Raw genomic sequence first — 21,694 nt, 5'->3', positions numbered from 1 at the left:
GTTCTTCGCTTCTAGATATGATATTCTAGGCATTGATTCCTTTTTACTTACAAGACGCTACAGGGGAATCCCAGCGCACTTTGTTGATATGTCTCACAAGGTGGATCTCTCCGTCAATATTGAATTAACTGATATACCAAGTAAGTCTCTGTGAACAATTGAGTCAACCGTATGTAGCTAGCAGTGGGAATAAGTTTATTGTATGGGGGATATTCGATACTCGCCACCTAAGTGTGCTTTTTAAAATCTTCCCTATGACATTAATTCCAGCTTTAATATATACCAGAGTGAACCATGGTCACAGTTTGATCCAGATCTGTTGGACAAGACATAATCCTTTCTTGGTTTATGATGAATGAATGCTCACTACAACTGATGGTTAATATATTTCATTTTACTGTATTTGTTCATACTAAGTATATTGTATGGAAGATATAGGATACCTAAGGGTACTTTTTTAGATATTCCAAATGAAATAATTCTAGTTTTGATATCTATCCGAGGGAACTATGGTCAAAGTTTGATTTAGATATGTTGGACAAGATGTAAGCCTTTTGTTGCAGGGATTCTGCTCATGCACAGAACTATGCGCAGGAAACCAGGACCTCAGTGAATTGCGGTGTACCAAAAACTCACCTCAGTACCCAGAACCCCTATCCGACTAGCATCAGTGTCTCATTCGCTCTCCGTATCATCTTGAAGCTACCAATGATTAGGCAACCCAGAACATGCGACTTAGAGTACTCTCAGGAATGGTGGGAATCAGAAATACCTGTTCGTTTATTATTCTCATATCAGCATATCAGTCCACAACAAGAGTAATCAGAGACACAGTAAAGTTTAAAATGTTTATTTTATAAACTACGTGTCCTAAGATGCAGTACTTTGGCTAACATAAGCAGACAAATGATTACTATTAAAACCATCAGCATTGTTACAATACCATAGAAAATGAAGGGAGAAATCATGTTAAAAATGACAGTGGAATACGACCACCCTCCCTTCGCTAGTAAGCTAGTATTATTAGACTAATAGAAGGTCTCTAGGATTGAATGGGGAACCCCATACCGTAAATATCAGCTTAGGTGAATCACATCACAGGATCAGCTTTGCTCTGTGTCTGGAAAAAGTCTTCTCCAAAGTGTGTGTCTAATGCATGCAAACTGCAATATTAAAGGCGCTAGAGTTTCAGATATTTACAGCTGTGTGCGTGTTATGGCTAGAGCGTGAACCTGGATTCAAAAGCATACATTGTTTGTTGGCCCTGACTGTTTCTGCACACAATGTTCAGACCAAGGTAGCGGTGCACATCTAGGGATGTGAACAACAGACCGTTCTCATGTGAAGAAAAGGCAGGCAAGCAGTTTTCATATAATAACATCGATCTGCAGTGTCGTGTGCAAAAGCAGCAAAAGTGGCAAGATGGCGTTTCTAACTTCTAAGACGCTTATGCTAACATAGCAATGTGTATATCTAAAACTCCGTCTCCACTACACCCTCCCTTGATCGGACCACGAACAAATAGGGATACAATTGAGGAACGCAGAGTTCGAGTTCGACAGTGACAGAACCAAGTGCATGTATTGTAAATCCACATAAATGGGAGTGAAAGTTCGAAAAACCAGCGTAAAAAAGGAAAAAAAGAAAAAGGAAAAATATGTAACATCTTGCAAAGGCTCAGCCAAGCCTTCAATGGCGAACTAAATAAAAAAAATGTGTAGTTCATACAAGGAAAGTTGGATGACATTAACGTGTAACCATCAACGTGTAAGCACAATAAGTAGCGACAGCCTCCAAGAGGAAGTCATTAGAATGTTTTGTAAAAGTTTCCGCCATCCAGTCTAACAAGGTAAACGAACATACATGTTCCTCGATAACCGGAGCCTTTAGCACAATCAGAGGACAACTGGCGTGTTCTTCAAGATAACTTCTCGCCAAGAAGTCATATGCTGCCGTACAGCTGTCCCAATTCCCTAGGACTCCATGTGCTGCTCCACAGGCCATAATCCTGATACCAGAACAGTCCAACTCATGAGCCACTAAGGGACTCATCAGTTGATCATAATCCGGGGCAGGAGACACCGAGTTTGACAAGCACAAATCTAGAGCCCATTCGAAAGGACAATCTAGGCAATGAAAAACAGGTTGCACGCAAGTAAAGTAGGAAAACCGAAAGGACAAGCCATAGGCTATGCTTAAGGTGGCCAGTGGTAATGTTCCATAATATTCAAGCATCCGGATACGAAGATGGAGCAGCCGGGACACAAATTGTGCAGCCATTGCGCAGTAAGCAGACCAACAGCAGCACACCAGCCGTGAGGGCGAGAATCAACGGGAGCCCGCCAAAGACGCTGGAAAAAATAGAATGAAAAAATGCCGGCATCACACCAAAAGATAGTTTGGAAGGAGGTCACGAGGCCGGAGCCCACAACTTTGAAAAAATGTGCCAAGCCAGTTGTTGACGAGGCATTAAATATAGTGTGAATCAGAGCACCGAAATGAAGGGGGAGATCAGTATTTAAAAGCGCATGCACCTCGGTGCGGGTGTTTGCTACGTGAAGGACAAATTATTCACGGGAGGAAGTCCGAGCGACTTCTTTTTGAGACAATAGAGCCCTTATTCTGCTCATCTTGTTGAACTCTGCTTTCAAGGTTGGGATGGAAGGCCAGATGGAGACATCCAGCCGCCCATGCGGGGGTGGGAAAAGGACATTTTTACAGCAGACTACTCGTTGTGATACAGTCAAAATGTAAGGAATTCCCACTAGCATCTCGCAGCAAGCCTCGTTATTTAAACGAAAATAACTACCGTTAGCTAACAAAGTAAAAGAGGGCGTAATAGCTGGCACTTGAATCCCTTTCAGGAAGCAAGCCAAATTAGGTGCATGAACGTTGCATGCACCATGTAATTGGATGTGCCTACAGACTACTGAGTGATCTGGTGTGGAAGTGCATTCCTCACCTTTCAAATAAACTTCCTTACCTTCTCTCATACACCTATATGTAAATGGGAGTGACCAAACTTCATGCAGGAAAGCAGTTCCCAATGGTTCAAATCTGCCTAGGGCATAATGCTTCATGCACGAACTGAACTTAAACAAAGGAAATGGTAATGTGATTAACCCGTGGATAAGCCACACAGTGGAGTTCAATTCGGCCACAGAGAAAGGCAAAGGTTCTAACTTTTCAATATGCAGTGATGAATATGTTGCATCCTTCATGGACATGAACTGTTGTTTCGCAGTCAAATTAAATGGAAGGAATAAACACGATGTATTCATGTTGTCCCAGGGAACTTTCACAGCCTTCAATGTTTGCAAAGTCCATGCAAACTGCATTATAGGACGCAATAGATTTTGACCATGATATAACACAGACAGATCATCCTGCACAATATCCACAACAGATGAAACAATATTATCTAATGTGTAAATTCTGGAAGAAAGGGTGTTAATGCTATTATCGATAACGGCTAGTACTTTTTCCAAATTGGCTTGATCAATGGCTCTCTATCTGGAAGCAGCTTCAATTTGCGATAATTTCCAAACCTCGTTATAAATAGCATACACCCACCTTTTGTACCTGCCACCCACAGGACCCTTAACAAAATCACTCAAATCTATTTTGTCATGTAATTTTGATGAATGAAGTTTAACAGATGCCAAGGTGGAATATTGCAGCCAGTTCTGACATAATCTCCCTACAGAGTAGGTAGTAACTGAATGGGAAGATTCAAAGCGGGGGTCCACTCGAACCTGGGTATACCCAGGGTGTAGACCCTGAAACTGATGTTGACAGGAGTCTGAGCTCTTCTGCCATATCAACCATCCTTCACGATCTAATTCGGAAATGTTGAAGGATGTATTAGTAATGTCAAGGGACAGATCTGTATGATTATCCCAATTAGGATAAGCACCCAGATCAGGAACAGAGGGGGAATTCATCTTTTTAGTAGTAGCCAATCCAAAACAGGTGGTTTGAAAAATAGTAGAATTCAAAAATAACATGTGGTTTGAGATGAGGCAAGCACGATGCAGAGCTTCAGTCCCTTGCACCTGCCATTTCTTAGAACCCCAAACAGATTTAAGATCAATAGTATCTTTCCACAGCTCATAACCCCCGATAGCCAATTCATCCATAAAGGACTTGGAATACAATAATTTAGTGTGTGTCAGCCTAACCTTCGAAGCTGACTCTGCCACCACTTTAAAATAAAAGGCCTCAGGCTTCGAAACACTGAAATCAGTAAAATATGTAAATTTGTTCACTAATATGCTGGAGCTGCCTTCCATTGGTGCCGGACAAGGTTCCCATTGCGTATAATTTACAGAATTTCTAAAGGCATTGGCTTTATGTAGGAAATTATTGCCATAATGTTGGTAGCAAAACTGTTCCCCATAATTAGCAGTGTCTAAATACAAATCTTCAGCGTCAAAGGCAGCATAATATTTTAAATCAGAAAATAGTGCCTCTATGGCCTGAACGTCCCAATCATCAGAGCGGATGTTTTGTTTCACAACATCACCCATAGAAACACGAAGTACAGTGGGGACATTAATAACCTTGAAATTTTACAGCATCCCACACAATCCCATCCAACACAGGCCAGGCAGTAATATTCACAAAAGTCTGGTCCCTTTTCACGATGTGTGATGAGGAGTGGGGGGCCAAAGTTCCATCAATTAGTCTAATTGTAGATCTTTCGTTGAGATAGTGTCCATTCACAAGACGAAAAATTACCACCACAAATCCAATGGACATAAACAAAAAAATACTTATGAGCATCAGCCAAGCATAAGTCCAAGGGGGAATTAAAAAATGTCTTTTAAACCAAACAGCAAAAATAGAAATTTTCGATGGGGCATTCGAAGTCATAGAGTTAGTGTCAAATGCAAAATGTGACTGGCCAACTGCAGTTGATTGTAAACCAGGCAACGACACATCTGTGGGATAAGTATACTCAGTATCTTCATGTGGACCACCAGCCGGTGGTGGCAACAAAGGATTAGTAACTGTATGCATCTCGATTGCAATGTAAGGCCTGTTGGTATTTGCCGGAGCCAAAACAAAATTTCTCAGCATCGCTGGACAAGAGACCGCTGGAGTCATACTAAGAAGAATCGGCCACTCGCTGTAGTTTGACATTGTCAATGGAGATGTACCTGTTATCCTTGCAACCAGGAAGTGGAGGTAAAATGACTGTTATTGTACCCTGCACGCCAAGCACTGGTACTGGTGCACGGTAAGAGGGGCCAAACTCCTTCTTGTTCTCCACCTTCTCATGGACCAGGTCACCAACTCGAGGTAGCCAGCCGACTACCGGAATCTGAAGCGCAGCATCAGTTGTGGAGGGCAAGTGTTCCTTTGCAAGACTGTCCCTGGTCTCTTGTAGATTCTGTAATACAGCACAGTGATCATCTACGTCAAAGGGTGCGGCTGACGCTTCCATGTCTAGACCATCAAGGTCCGGGACAAACATCTTTATGCCAAAGAGCATTTGGTATGGGGTCCGCCCAACCAGAGACCTTCTAGGGAGATTATTAAGTGCACGTTGAACGTTGTATAGATGGGCTAACCAGTTCCTGCCAGTGCCTAAAACCCTAGCTGTCAGGGATTACTTTAAGTCACGGTTCATTCGTTCCACAACACTATTGCCCTCAGGCCGGTATGGAGACGAAAATTTTACTTGGACCCCCAAAGATCTCATGGCTTCTTTGGACCCTGGTCAGAATGGAGGGTACCACACGTGAAAATTCCCACAAAGACACGCAAATCCCTGATGACCGTTCGAGCATCAGCACTCCTTTGTGGCCATACCCAAAGAAAACGTGTGCAAGAATCTACTGCAACTAAGATGTACTTATACGCAGTATCAGAGGAGAAAGGACCGCAGTGATCTAGATAAACACACCCAAGTGGTTTATTAGAGACAACTGAGTTTGTGGTGGGCGCGCAGCAGTCGAAGGTTTAATCTGCTGGCAAATGTCACAATTAAGAACAAAAGTACGAGTCTGTTTATATAATCCGTGCCACCAGTAACGTTGTTGTAAGAGAGTAACAATTGCCGAAACACTGGCATGGGCAGAGGCCATACCTTCGTGAGCCGCTGTTATCAAGGAAGGTCTGCAGTCCGCGTTGGGAGTCAATCTGTCACCAACATCGTTAATTCTCACATAGGGAACTTTATCAGGACTTAAATGATAAGAATACCGAGAAGGGAAACCTTTAGGGTAATTACCTCCCTTCTCTGTTGCAGCAATAGCTGCCAAGATATCATCATCAATCTTACTTTTGGATCTTGTAACTGCTGCTACTAGATACGTTGCCACTGCTATTTTCGCTGCTTCGTCAGCTAAGCTGTTCCCGACAGCGTGGACACCAACTCGCTGGTGCCCAAGAGTGTGAATTACATTTACGAGAGGCAGATTCTGTTTAAGTTTTGCCACCCGAACCCAAAGCATTTTATGCTTGATTGTGCTACCTTTGGAATCGCGATATTCATTCTGAGACCAAAAGAATAAATTGTCATTAAAAGACTGAACACAGTAAAACAAGTCACTCACTATAAGAGTAGTAACACGAGGATCAGCAAACTCCAGTGCAAGTACTAGAGCACGTAGCTCTGCCAACTGTGCGGTACAATCACCCAATGACTGCGTATGCACGACATCAGACTTGAATTCACCATTCATGAAAGTACCCGCTACAATTGCGCAGGCGGCTGAATAAGCATGCTTCGACTCTGTCGCCGGTTGCGCCGAACCACCAGTGTAAATGACACAATGGTAATCTTCAAGCGGGCACAAAGACAGAGGAGCTGGATGAACATATTCATACTGCAAGTACTCCTGAGTCTGTAATGATGCATCTGGTGATGTCAAGGAAGTGGCCCATTGTATCCAACATGGATGCAAGATTTAGGATTAGGTACACTGCTTCTAGAGCAGGATACGGTGTAACAACCAACATGCGTTTCCCTTGCGACAGTGCTCGCTCTTTAAGAATCGCGATCTGTACGTGAAACCCACTGCGCCAGGCACAATTCCTATCACCAGGTTAGTGTGGTTATCACGTGTCAGTAAGTATTTCGAATCAAGAAGATCAGCCTGCAAAGATTCCAAGATAGCTGAATGCTCTGGCAGCCAGCTCGATTTGGAAAAAGTAGGTTGTACCAAGGCATATAGTGGCTTGATACGCTAGGCATAATCGGGAATGTAAGTACGCCCGAAATTCAGAAAACCCAGCAAAGACTGTAATTTTTTCAGCGTTGTCGGAGCACACAAACATGCGCACTTCTCCAGGAAGTGAGGAGCTAAACCTCGACCTTCATTGTTGAGCTCGTAGCCCAAAAACAACACTGTATACTCTGCAATGTGTGACTTTGCAAAGTTGAATTTATAACCGAAGTCCGCAAACATAACAATGATGTGATGAACGCGACACAGATGCGGCCATAATTCGTCGTCTGTGAGATATATATCGTCAACATACGAGTACGCATCAGGGTCAATGCTCTCTAACAGAGAGACTACACGTGCGCGCAAAGATGCCAGGGCTGTTTTTATAGCCCATGGCCAATCTCTTAAATTGTTTTTGTTTGCCGCCAGAAGTGAACGCTGTCCACTGACTACTAATAGAGGACAGATTATGGCTGAAAAAGCCATTGGATATGTCAAGTGTGGTCTTAAACCTTTTTGTCACGAGACTATCCATGTGGGCAGAACTGTGGGTATTCTGTACAGCACAAATCCGACAATGAGAGTTCATATGCCGGTAATCCAAAACTATGCGGTACAACCCATCAGGTTTAGTTACAGTGAATAGAGGATTATTCATTGGTTACACACAGGTTTCAATAACTCCTTGATATTCCAATTGTTCAAGGATATCTGCGACGTGAGATCTAGCTTTGCGGCGCATGGGATATTGGGGCTGCAGCTGGGGCATAGACCGTAAAGGGATCTCATGACTTGGCGACAATTTATCCCACCCAACCTGAGTATGGTACAGAGCTGGAGCAAGCACCTGGGCCCACTCCTCGGCAAATTTTTGAGCGTGATCCTTTGGCACTGTGTGCGCGAAGGACGGGAGGATTACCTCCTCCCCTCTAGGAGCAGCCAAAATGAAAGCTGGGGGCCAGTCCGCCACTGCTAATAGAATATCATATATAGAGGTCAGATTATCCCAAAAAATCCCTTGTATTGTACGTTGTATGTCACCTTCAATCAAAAGGACTATGTCATATAGTCTGTCAGGGGGAGCCACTCTAGTAGCTGCAGTTTCTACAGTAATGAACGTGTCAGTTGGTGTCGCCTCCAGATATGGACGCAGTGCTTGCCACACTACTGTAACCTCCGCTGCGCTGTCGAGCAGCGTTAGTGCCCATGTCAGGTTCCGAAGCTGCGTTCTCACTATCTGTGGCATACCTCGCTGTTAGCGCAGCAACCTTCTTCTTCTGAAACGGGGGACGTTGACGTGCAAATTTGTCCTGCTTGCTCTTACCGTCAGGCTGACGGGGTTGCTCACGTCCTTGTTGGGCACCCCGACCTTTACCACCTTCTCCGCCACCGGACTGTGAGACCGATGTTTACTGTGAAGAACGAGGAGAACGTTGTTCAGTAACCTGAAATCTGTCAGGTGACCTAATTCTAGTGTGATCGCGCAAATCATACGTGCGTTCACTAGTCGCCTGTACCGGTGACGCAGGACGAGACCCCTGTTTCTGTTGCTGCTTTCCTTGTTTCTTAGTTCTCCAATTCTGTTTAGGAAAAGTCGGACGATCGTCTTTGAAAGACGGACTCGCCTTAGTTTGCTGTTGTACATCTGAAATGACAATAGTAGGCTTAATCCCCAAATTACTGCGCCAATAGTTCTATAAGCCTCCGCAATAATTTTTGGCAACTCTCAGGGCTTATCGAGTTCGTCTACGAGGGCTAAACCATTTACCACTTGAAGTGAACCGCATCGCCCTTGAGGTTAACAAGGATGAGAGTGGCAACTACGTCGAACACACCGACAAGCCTCATTCCCAACTCGACCGCCGCCTCCGGACCGTGTTGATCTTGAACACGTTTGATGACGGAGGGAAGCACGGCCATAGATGGGGTGCCAAAGCACTTCGAGTAGACCGCTGCAAAAACTTTACCCCAGTTGTCACAATCGGCCACCTCCGGGACTAAGTCTTTCTGCAAACTAATGGTGAGTATCCTGTGTTTCTCCACAGGAGTAGAGTGCGGAAATACTGCTTCCAGCTGGTCAAATTTCTCAGCAAGCCAATAAGGTAAATCGTCCTTCTTCTGGGGGCGTTTGCCCATTACCGAATTAACCATGACGGGACTAATGACAATCCCGGCCGGGCCAGCTGGCTGCCCTGCAACAACAGGTGCCCCCACTTGCACATTGCGTGAAACGTATTGCACTAAAGCCCAATGTACTGTAATCAGGGCTGTATGGAGGACACGTAACTCATCCACCATAGCATTCAAATAACGAGGATGAGGTGTAAATCCAGCCAGTACCGGCCAAGTGGCCCCTGGAATTGACAAAGGGCCCAAGCGAACCGGTGTAACCGTATGGGGAAGGGCGCCATTAAACCATACACGATGCTGCCAAGCCGAAATAGGAATCTCCTGCGTCCTATATGGCGTAAAATTTGCTGGGACCTGCGTGGGAGTATAGGAGTAAACGTACTGTCGTCCGCATTCACTGCCGGCATAGTAACCCAAGAGTAAAACAACTCGTAGGGATATGATGAATCGGCACTCACCACAAAAATTACAGCCATCCCATCGTCCAGCACCCCAAACTGCGTCAAATTACGCCGGAGAGGTGCTCGGCTATGCGCCGCAATAGCGACCGTGGCCATAAGGACACAGAGAAGAACAACAAACAATTTTAATTGTAGCACAATAAAAACCTTTTGAATTGAAAAGCTTGATTGAACCTATTGAACTAATAGGTAGGTTAAAACCGTCACTCCCGCTATCCGGAAACAAGAGTGAGGGCGTCGTGGACTAATATAAGCACTACTAAGGCGTCTCAAATCATAAGACCAAACGTTAGGTGCGCCATGTTGCAGTACCTCAGTGAATTGCGGTGTACCAAAAACTCACCTCAGTACCCAGAACCCCTATCCGACTAGCATCAGTGTCTCATTCGCTCTCCGTATCATCTCGAAGCTACCAATGATTAGACAACCCAGAACATGCGACTTAGAGTACTCTCAGGAATGGTGGGAATCAGAAATACCTGTTCGTTATTATTCTCATATCAGTCCACAACAAGAGTAATCAGAGACACAGTAAAGTTTAAAATGTTTATTTTATAAACTACGTGTCCTAAGATGCAGTACTTTGGCTAACATAAGCAGACAAATGATTAATATTAAAACCATCAGCATTGTTACAATGCCATAGAAAATAAAGGGAGAAATCATGTTAAAAATGACAGTGGAATACGACCACACTCCCTTCGCTAGTGAGCTAGTATTATTAGACTAATAGAAGGTCTCTAGGATTGAATGGGGAACCCCATACCGTAAATATCAGCTTAGGTGAATCACATCACAGGATCAGCTTTGCTCTCTGTCTGGAAAAAGTCTTCTCCAAAGTGTGTGTCTAATGCATGCAAACTGCAATATTAAAGGCACTTGAGTTTCAGATATTTGCAGCTGTGTGCGTGTTATGGCTAGAGCGTAGGCCGATCAACCTGAATTCAAAAGCATACATTGTTTGTTGGCCCTGACTGTTTCTGCACACAATGTTCAGACCAAGGTCGTGGTGCACGTCTAGGGATGTGAACAATAGACCGTTCTCATGTGAAGAAAAGGCAGGCAAGCAGTTTTCATATAATAACATCGATCTGCAGTGTTGTGTGCAAAAGCAGCAAAAGTGGCAAGATGGCGTTTCTAACTTCTAAGACGCTTATGCTAACATAGCAATGTGTGTATCTAAAACTCCGTCTCCACTACACTTTCATGGTTTATGACGGACAAATGCTACTTCTACTGATGGTTAATTTATTCCACTTAATTTAACTGTCCATAATACACCTGTATTTAAATTGGAATAAACTACAAAATATCCCTTCCACCACAATTTAGATCAACTTTCCCTAACCTGTTAGACACCAATTGATATGTTATGTAGATGTGTTGCTTAGATGAAGTTGATAATAACATTGTGAATCAGGGCTTAACAATGCATTGCCATGCTGATGGTTTTTGGATATATTTCGGAACAACACAGAATCTGTTGAAAATTATCTGAATTAATGTAATACTAACTTGATGAATATGTTACCAGGGATGATAAGATGGCATATAGGCAAGGGGTCTTTAATACAAACTGATCTGTTTGATATTTCATGTTTTGTAAAATAGAGATAAGATATTGTGTTCAGTTAATTATTGTCATGCCTATGCTGTTTTGTCTTGATTAGAGTTTCTCTTTAATCTTGTGTCTTTTGTTGATACTAAAAAAAACTTATTTAATTGATTTTGCAGCCCTGCTGAAGTCCGCAAAGGACGAATCGCGTTGGCTGAGCTGATGCATGTGAAAATAAAAGAAAAAAATAAATACAAGAACTTTCGAGACTCCTGTCTTCATAATTGGCTAGAATTATATGTATTCAAAAGAATTTGATTTTACTTTACAATTGAACTGTATAGATCTTTGTGCTCCTTGACATTATCGTTCTTCAGTGCTTTTGGACACCAAAAACCACTTAACTAAAGCACAAGAATCAGGGAAACACTATGCAGACAGAAAAAGTTCTCAAGAACGTGCATACCAGGTGGGGGACAAGGTGTGGCTAGCTCTAAAGAATCTGCATCTAAAAGGGGTCAGCAAACTGAAATCTAGATATATAGGCCCCTACAGTATTGAAAAGGTAGTGAACCCTGTAGCCATGAAACTGTCTTTAACCCTATCCTGGCACATACATACTGTGTTCCATGTGTCTGCTTCATCCCTGTCCTCTACGCACTAGGCTGCAGGTTAGACCACTCCCCATTGAGGTAGACTGGGAACCGCAATACAAAGTGCAGAGTATTTTGGATTCCAAAATTGTGAGAGGGTGGGTATACTATCTGGTGGATTGGAAGTGTTTTAGACCAGAAGATAGAACATGGGAACCGGTACACAATCTCCACTGCCCCATTCTGGTAGAATGCTTCCATGCGCAGAACCCCACGAAGCCTGGGCAACCGCTGTGGTGTCCGTCCTTGAGAGGAGGTACTGTCATGATCATCCAGCGTAGGCTAGGGGTGGATAGTATGCAAGCACAGGCACATAGGGCTTTTCTACCCTTTCTCTATCATTGTGTGACTGGGGAGAGACTGATGCCAGAAAACCCGATCACTCGGTGTAGAAAACAAAACTACAAGTCCCAGAAGCCATTGGGACACATGGAAGACAGGAAAACCTGACATGGCATGAGTTTTTACCATGTATGTAAGCCCCTGCCTTCCAAGAGGTCAGGGCTTGACAATCAACTTCTTGTATGTTTGCTACCATGTGGATCTGTTAGCCCGTATTCTTTCTGTTCCTGATAGGATTCTAGACTGAGTCCTTGTGCACTTCCTTGGGAGGTGGCTCTTCTGTCCGCTGGTTGTGAATGCCGATTCACCAGCGCTGTTCCTGCTCTCCTTGCCATTCTCAAAGAGCGCTCCGAGAGTCAGAGCGGAGGCGGGGGCGCGAAGGATGGCGTTGCCCATAACATTCACTCGCTTCGCTGTTACAACAGATCGTAGGTCCCTTATAACTATCTTGGCTTGCTGTGAATTCTACAGTGAGCGAGCTCAAGATTGTGTGGATATTGCCTTGCTGTGAATCGTGTTACAAGACACTGGTACTAGTGTGTTGCAGGAGTACAACATTTGGTTGATATCTTGGGGTCGAGACGATTTGTTTTTCTTTTGATTTATTACTGTAGCAGTATTTTGGTTATCCATGCATGCTGCTTTGAAGAGGAATGATCCACATTCCGTACTTATATCTCTCCCTTGGATGTCTTAGTACTGATTTCTTCTGGATGAGTCCTTATTGCTGCTTGCATGACTGTGAGTATGCTTGTGGGTTAAAGCATCCCTCTGTTTTCAGTTGTGTATGACTAGAAGGTGATTGTCTTCACATTTCTTTCTCCTTTCTTGCATACAGAGTATTCCCTCTCTGTGTTGTTTTTTCTGAAGCGGTGCCTATCTGCTTGTCCAGTGATAGATTAGAAGAAGTCACCAGTCCTTGCAGCATCTTTATTTGTTTTATCCATTCCCCTTTTCCATTGTGTGTTTCTACCAAAGCAGTGGCGGTTTCGCTCTTTGGGGGTTAACACTGAGGGGAGTAGGGGGACTTAATCATCGGACCATCATCCCCGCTGGTTGGCCACTGAAGGTCAGTGGCGTTTTACAGTCTGACAAAACCTGACAATCTCTGGACTTGGCTGGAACAATAGGTCATTTCCCTGGTGGTTCAACACCTGGTCGGTTTTCTGAATGCCAGGCCTGACGAGCTGAGCTGAAGGTGCCTTGCGGATCACGAATAGCATCTCTATCCAGAGGTGGCACAAGTTCTCTTTCAGCGGTGGGGAGAGCCTTGGTTAGATCTGTTCACCTCTGAATAGAACACGCAATGTCAGCAGTTTTGCGCATTGGAGTTTACATGGCGGCACTCGCTTGGCAATACTTTTCGCTGCGAGTGGAGCAGAGGCCACATATAAGCCTTTCCGCTGATACCACTTCTGCCAGAGTGCTCAAAAAGATCAGGAGCGACCGGGCACAAGTTATTCTTGTGGCCCTGGACTGCGCACGAAGAATCTGGTATCCCGAGCTTCTAGACACAAGTGTCGATCCTCCAGTCACGCTGCCCCTTCAGGAGGATCTTCTGTCGCAGCAGCAGGGGAGGGTTCTCCACCCAAACCTGTCCAATCTCTGTCTCCTTGCATGGGGATTGAGCGGCAACAGTTGACAGCTTTCGACCTTCCTCCTGAAGTCTGTGACATTATCTTGGCAGCCAGGCGTCCCTCCACAAAATCGGTATACACCTGCCGATGGAACAAATTTTGTAAATATTATACAGACCAGTCTATTGACCCCTTATCTGCTCCCTTATCTGAAGTCCTTCTGTCTATACTTTCTTTGGCCCAGCAGGGCTCTGCTCTGAGCAAATTGAAGGGCCGTCTTTCACCTCTTTCCTGTTTTCTTCAGCTACATGATCAACCCTCTCTTTTGAAATCTCCTCTGGTGTGGAGATTCTTGAAGGGATTAACCCACTGGTTTCCTCCTTCACCTTTTATTATGCCACAGTAGGACCTTAATTTGGTTCTCACTTTTGTGATGTGTGCACCGTTTGAGCCGCTGCATAAATGGCCTCTGCGGTTGCACACCATGAAGACATCTTTTTTGGTGGCAATAGCCTCTACCTGGAGAGTAAGTGAACTACAGGCACTGTCTTCACAGCCTCCTTACTTGACTGTCTTTCCGGACAAAGTGGTACTCCAGACTAGGGCATCTTTTCTACCTAAGGTGGTAACACCCTTCCATCTGGGACAGTCTGTCACTCTGCCCACCTTCTATGCACACCCGCACCAAAAAAGAAAGAGGAGCGCCTCTATCGTCTGGACCTAAAAAGAGCATTATAATTGTACCTCAATCGAATTAGAGAGTTCCATGTGAATGACCAACTCTGTATCGTATACGCTGGTGCAAAGAAAGGCTGTGTTGTCCAGAAGAGGACTATATCCCGATGGGTTATCCTCTGTATAAAAATTTGCTACACCTTAGCGAAGAAGGTTCCCCCTGAAGGGCTTAGCGCCCATTCCACCAGAGCAAAGGTGGCCACCATGGCTCTTCAGCATGGTGTTCCCGTTTTCGATATCTACCAAGCTGCCATGTGATCATCTCTGCACCCGTTCACCAGACACTACTGCCTGGATTCCCAGGTTCGCAGAGAAGGCTTGTTTCGTCACTGTTTTGCAGCATCTTCTGTTCTAAACCGTTCCGCAGTCCCTCCTCCGGGGGTTATATTGCTTGGATATCTGTTCAAAGGTAAGGAACCTGTGGCTAGATGTCTCTAACAGATGGACAAGTTACTTACCTTTGGTAACGCCTTATCTGGTAGAGACATGATCTTGCCGCTGATTCCTTACTGACCCACCCATCCTCCCGCACTGGGGAATTAGTTTTAAGTGTCTGGAATGTTTCCCTTCAGGGCCCTAGTTGTTCATTTTTTAACACACCATGGTCAGTCACTTCATGGCTCTGCGCTTCTGGCTTGGAAAGTCGTGAAAAGTACAGACGTCAGCGTGCCGGAGTGGCGGTTATATTGATGAGGCGGAAGTCACCACGACGACGAACTCGACGCCGACAATGTCACATGAAGTCCACCGACACCATCTACCGGCGAGCAGGGGTACTGCTAAGAAAAATCTTCCAGATTCAACCTGACGCTTGGAAGTTTAAAAGTAAGAATCTGCGGCTAGATCATGTCTCTACCAGATAATGCGTTACCGAAGGTAAGTAACTTGTCCTTATTACCAAGGCTTGAGGTTTGAAGGGCATTGTGGGTAAGAAAAGGTAGGGGGATCGACACATGCCTGACCACCGCGGACTTCCCCGAATGTCTAGTTTTCAAAAATGTTTGGTGGGCTTCCCTGGGTGGTGGATAAGACCAGGCCCAAAATCCACAGCTACCCATGCTGCAAACAAAGGACCAGTTTTGAGTGAAAAAAGTTTAATCTATTCATGTTCCATTTTGGGGACTTTTTTGTCCTGGGCCCATCCACACAAGTGGGATACCTTTTTTATTAGGACAAATGTGGGTTGCTAGGTGGTAGGAAATTTGTGGATCCTTGCAGATTCTGGACTTCCGATCACGGAAAGGTGAGGAAAATGTGTATTTGGGGTTAGCAAGGACTTATGGGCAAATAGAACCTCATGGGATCCACATGAGTCGCATCACCCTTGACTTTGCTGGGTGTGTACATTCATCATTTCTGAGTTTGGTTGGTTTCTCTGGGTGGCCATTAAGCTTGGGCCCAAATTGCACAATTACGTACATTGTAAAAAAAAAATTTAAAAACATTGATTTTGCTGGGTAGAATGTAATGTCTTCAGGTCAAGTTTTATGTTGTGTTGTCTAGAAGGCATGAACCTCGCCACACAAGTGGGGTACCGTTTTGAGTGAGAGGCATGTGGAAACACAGAATAGTAGAACATTTGTTATTACCAATTCGGTTTCTCTGCATTTTTGGCTTCCAAATGTAAGTTAGTGTGCAAGAAAGGATGCATTTTGTAAAATACTCCTATGGAAAATTTGATAGTATGGGTAACTTCAAATAGAGATGCGTACAAATACAAATAACCATTGTTCCTAAACTCCATATCTTGTGTACATTCCAGAAATACATCGGTTCCCTTCATACTCATTATATTTTAACATATGAATTGCTGCAAGGTCAGTACGCAATGAAAAACTTTATGAGCTGAATCTCAGTTGTTGACTCTGGTTATCGCATATTTTTGGAAAACTCACATACTTTAGATATTCTTGTGACCAGAAGCGTCTAATTGATGTAAGGGTATAAGGTTTTGCATATAAGTCAAAGTGACAAACAAATTACAGAGAGAACATTCTCATTTATTGCTATTTTTTCCACTTATTTTCATTATTATTTTATGTCAAAAATTACTTTATTTGGGAAAGCATTAACGCTCTACACAATTACTCCATGCTGAAGTGAGTATGTTGTCTACTTTTCATGAATACATAGCTTTCTAGTATCACCAATCAGTTCCACACCATTTTCCACCACAAACTGAGAGTATGTTGAAACCACAAAAAATAGGAAAATGGACTACATCTTAGAAAAATGCAAAAACTGCTTTAAAGAAACTCATGGAGAAGAGACCCAACGCCGGACAACATGACTACCCTCAAGCTCGCCACCCGAAGGCACCATCAACTGATCCACGCCACCAAGAAAACAGCATTCAAGGACCGGTTGGACAACAACGCACACAACAGCAAGGAACTCTTCAACATCGTCAGAGAGCTCTCCAACCCCAACGCCGGAACCAACGACATCACCCCATCGCAAGACCTCTGCAACTCCCTCGCCTCCTACTTCCACAACAAGATCGCTGACATACACAACAGCTTCAGAACACAACCAACGCTCCCCACGACCAAACCAACGCCCCCCACCACCACCCTCAACGCCTGGACACCGATCAACCTCGAAGACACCATCAGCACGATGAACTCCATCCACTCCGGTTCCCCAACCGACCCCTGCCCTCACCACATCTTCAACAAGGCCGACGCTGTCATCGCACCCCACCTGCGGGACATCATCAACACCTCCCTCAACACCGCCACCTTCCCTGAGAGCTGGAAGCACGCCGAACTCAGCGCTCTACTAAAGAAACCAACGGCGGACCCCACCGAACTCAAGAACTACCGCCCCATCTCGCTCCTCCCGTTTCCAGCCAAAGTCATCGAGAAGACCATCAACAAGCAACTGGCAGCCTTCCTCGAGACGACTGGTTCCCTCGACCCTTCCCAGTCAGGCTTCCGGGCCAACCACAGCACCGAGACCGCCCTCATCGCTGCCACAGACGACATCCGAACCCTGTTGGACAACGGAGAAACAGCGGCCCTCATCCTCCTGGACCTCTCCGCGGCATTCGACACTGTCTGCCACCGCACCCTAGTGCAGCGCCTCAGCAACGTCGGGATCAAGGAGAAGGCACTGGAATGGATCATCTCCTTCCTCACCGGAAGGACACAGAGAGTCCGCCTGCCCCCGTTCAGATCAGAAGCCACGGAAGTCACCTGCGGCGTCCCTCAGGGCTCCTCGCTCAGCCCCACCCTCTTCAATGTCTACATGAGCCCCCTTGCGGCCATCGCACGCCAACACAACCTGAACATCATCTCCTACGCCGATGACACCCAGCTGATCCTCTCCCTGACCAACGACCCCGCCACCGCCAGAGCCAACCTACACGAAGGGATGAAAAACGTGGCCGAGTGGATGACGACCAGCCGCCTGAAACTGAACACAGACAAGACAGAAGTCCTCATCCTGGGCTCCTCACCCTCCGCCTGGGACGACTCCTGGTGGCCCCCTGCCCTGGGCAACGCACCCAAACCGACAGACCACGCACGCAACCTGGGCTTCATCCTGGACTCCGCCCTCTCCATGACCAGACAAGTCAACGCCGTCTCCTCGTCCTGTTTCAACATCCTGCGCATGCTACGTAAGATCTTCCGGTGGATCCCCACCGAGACCAGGAAAACAGTCACCCAGGCCCTCGTCACCAGTCGACTGGACTACGGCAACGCCCTCTACGCCGGTACCACCGCCAAGCTCCAGAAGAGACTCCAGCGGATCCAGAACGCCTCGGCGAGACTCATCCTCGACGTCCCCAGACGAACTCACATCTCCAGACACCTGAGAGACCTGCACTGGCTCCCGATCAACAAAAGAATCACCTTCCGGCTCCTCACCCACGCACACAAAGCCCTACACAACCAAGGCCCGACCTACCTCAACAGCCGCCTCAACTTCTACGCTCCCAAACGCCACCTCCGCTCGACCAGTCTCGCCCTCGCAGCCGTCCCCCGCATCCACAGAGCGACTACAGGAGGTAGATCCTTCTCCCACCTGGCCGCCAAGACTTGGAACGCCCTCCCCACCGAACTACGCCTGACCCAAGACCACCTCTCCTTCAGGAAGAAGCTCAAGACCTGGCTGTTCGAGCAGTAGCGGACCCCCCCCCCCCCAGCGCCTTGAGACCCTCCGGGTGAGTAGTGCGCTTTATAAATGCCTTTGATTGATTGATTGATTGATAGTAAAGTCAGCCAATGGCTAATGCTGGCTGATGCTTTGCACCCTAATGCATGATTAAGTGGGTTGTAGAAAAATGTGAATGACACATTCCACAACCACAGACAGGATGGTGTGGCTTAAAAACCTTATACGTAACTATGCCATACACATAATTTTAGTGAAATCAAAAGGTCATGCCTAACATAGACCTAAAAAAGCCAATTATTCTGTGACAGGCTGCCAGTCTCTTGGCTGTGAGAAAGAATGCAAGAAAGTCACAAGGCAGGAAAGAAGACAAAAAGGCAAGAAAAAAAGACAACAAGAATGAATGAAATCACAAATTAAAGAAAAAGAATGCAAGAAGGAAAGACATCAATAATTAACACATTTATGAATTAAAGAAAAAGAATGCAAGAAGGCAGGAAAGAAAAAAGGAAAGAAAGAACAAAGGATGGAAAGAAGAAGGAAAATAAAAAAGAAATGAGGGAAAGAAAGAGAAAGAGGGAGGAACGAAAGAAATAGAAATAAAAGAAAGAAGAGAAGAGTGAGAAAGAAATGAAAAAAGGATAGAAAGAAAGAAAGAAAAAAGGAAAGGAGAAAAAGCAAGAAGGAAAGAAGGCAAGAAAGACGGAAAGAAAGAAGGAAGGAATGTTGGTAAGAGAAGAATTGGAAGAAGGAAAGCAGGAAAGGAAGATGGAAAGAAGGACGGAAAGAAAGAAAAAGAGAGAAGGAAAGAGTGAGTGAAAGAAAGAAAGAATAAAAAGGAAAGAAGCTAACAAAGAAAAAAAGAAGGAAAGAAGCATTGAAAGAGGAAGGAAATAACTTTTTAAACTGTTACAAGTACTGCAAATTAAACACAATAAAAGCTAATTTTCTTCCTTGCAAATTTTATGAAAAAAAACATTTATTGAAATTGAGTCCAGAAAAACCATGTTCTGAAGGACTGTCTTTTTATGAATGCACATAAATAATGTTGACAGTTTCAAGTGGACACAATCTGGCATGCTGTGAAATATCAGCAGTCAGAAAAATAAAGAGAACTTCAAAAGTAATTTAAAACACCATTGTCCGGATAAGAGAGCAGCTAAAGTGTGGAATGTGGCCTGTGGTTTTCTCTGTTAGAAAGGTTGTGCAATCACCTTTGGCTTTATAGACAAAGGCTACACTAAACTAATTATAAAGTAAAAACAAAATCCCTAGAACTGAAAGAAATTATCTTGTATGTGGATGTACTCATTGTGGAAGAGCAAAATCCGAACTCTCAAAGTGCAGTTAACCAGTGGCTGTCCATTTTTCCCATGATGTGTGCTGTAGCGGGTGAAAACAAAATGTGAATAAAATAACAACAAGTCGATTGATGAAGGGAGTTGGCTGAAAGTCCCTTTAATTACGTATATTATACATATAATCTTAGTAAAATCAATCAGTTTTGCCTAAAGCTAGACCTTAAAAAGGGCTCAGCACTGGGGTGGAAAAGCCTCACCAGACAAGAGGTTAACATATATGTCCTGCATTGTTACTGTTTGAAATAATTGTGAAGTGCTTTAACACCGTTGGGCCACTTTGGCGCTATATAAAACCATATGCATGTAAACAAAAAATCAAAGATCATATTTAGTTTAGCAATATATATTAGCTACACTGCATAACTATTTGGTCTAATGCTAGTTCTACAGCACAAACCGCTTATTTCCCTTGGTGACCGTCGTATTTTCTTGCCTTTGTTTAGGTTATAGCAGCAGAAGGTGAAATGAATGCTTCTCAGGCACTGAAAGAAGCAGCCATAGTCATGTCAGAGTCTCCGGCAGCTATGCAGCTTCGCTACTTGCAGACGCTATCTACAATATCTGCAGAGAAAAACTCCACTATTATCTTCCCTATTCCTGTTGATTTTCTATCTATGTTGGCTAACAAGAAGTGATCGTTTATCATGTGTGGCAGCATAGTCCAATTAGCAAAACTATATACACATGTGACCTAAAATGACAAGCACATTGGGCTTTGTGTGTTGCATTTTAGCACCTACAATTTGTATGATGTGCAAATGCAGTTTTACAGCTAAATATACACCTGTAATTAACTGAATCTAATGCATCACGGATTGCTTCTAAAAAAAATGATTAACTATTTGGGTAAATTCTGATTGCGTAGAGGCCACAGTGTACTTGTTCAGGGTGGGATTGTGTAGACATATCTAGATGTCTGTGTACTCCATAGACATGTAAGCATATTCTTAAAATATTTCAGTGAGTTCACTCTGTATGGCTGTTTTCACAATAGACCTGTATCATATTTTAAAATAATTAATGTTGAAGCAATTTGGGTTTGTTGTTCTTCCCTGTGCTTTTGTTTCCTAAGTGCTGTCAAAGTACTATAAATTTTAAATGCGACTGTATAGTTGTTATGTTTGGTGCATAAATCTTGCATTACTGTTAGACCTGGCTTCCTTGGCATGTTTTCCCCATACTTGTTGCCTGCTGGCCTGTTTTACTGATCAGTTTTGCTGGCTTTAGGATTCTGGGCACGTTCACACTACTGGCCAGTGCTAAAGTGCGTATGCTCTGTACTCAACACATGGTAACATTGGCTTATCCACAATTGGCATATCTAATTTACTGATAATTCCCTAGTAGAGTGCACTATATGTGCCCAGGGCCTGTAAATTAAATGCTACTAGTGGGCCTGCAGCACTGACTGGTTGTGCCATCCACTCAGTAGCCCTTTAAACATGGCTCAGGCCGGCCACTGCAGAGTCTGTGTGTGCAATTTTAAACTGCCATTTCGACCTGGCAAGTTAATCTACTTGCCAGGTCAAATCTTCCCTTTTATTACATACATGTCACCCCTGAGGTAGGCCCTAGGATGTCAT

At 44.5% G+C, this 21,694-nt stretch overlaps 1 protein-coding gene across 2 annotated transcripts in view; it reads left to right on the top strand.

Annotated features, from left to right (window-relative positions):
- The window catches only part of LOC146805739 (stomatin-like), a 475,458-nt gene extending 454,198 nt beyond the window's left edge, over nt 1-21,260 (top strand). For both annotated transcript variants that reach the window (XM_085623041.1, XM_085623040.1), the window contains one exon: nt 20,555-21,260. In XM_085623041.1, coding sequence (XP_085479167.1) covers nt 20,555-20,746 — 192 coding nt within the window. In that variant the 3' untranslated portion in view covers nt 20,747-21,260. The remainder of the gene's footprint in view (nt 1-20,554) is intronic.
- Nucleotides 21,261-21,694: the final 434 nt, after the last annotated feature.

The sequence above is a fragment of the Triturus cristatus genome, chromosome 8 (genome assembly GCF_964204655.1).
Source record: "Triturus cristatus chromosome 8, aTriCri1.1, whole genome shotgun sequence".
NCBI lineage: Eukaryota > Metazoa > Chordata > Amphibia > Caudata > Salamandridae > Triturus > Triturus cristatus.
This window is presented reverse-complemented; position numbering and strand designations above follow the sequence as displayed.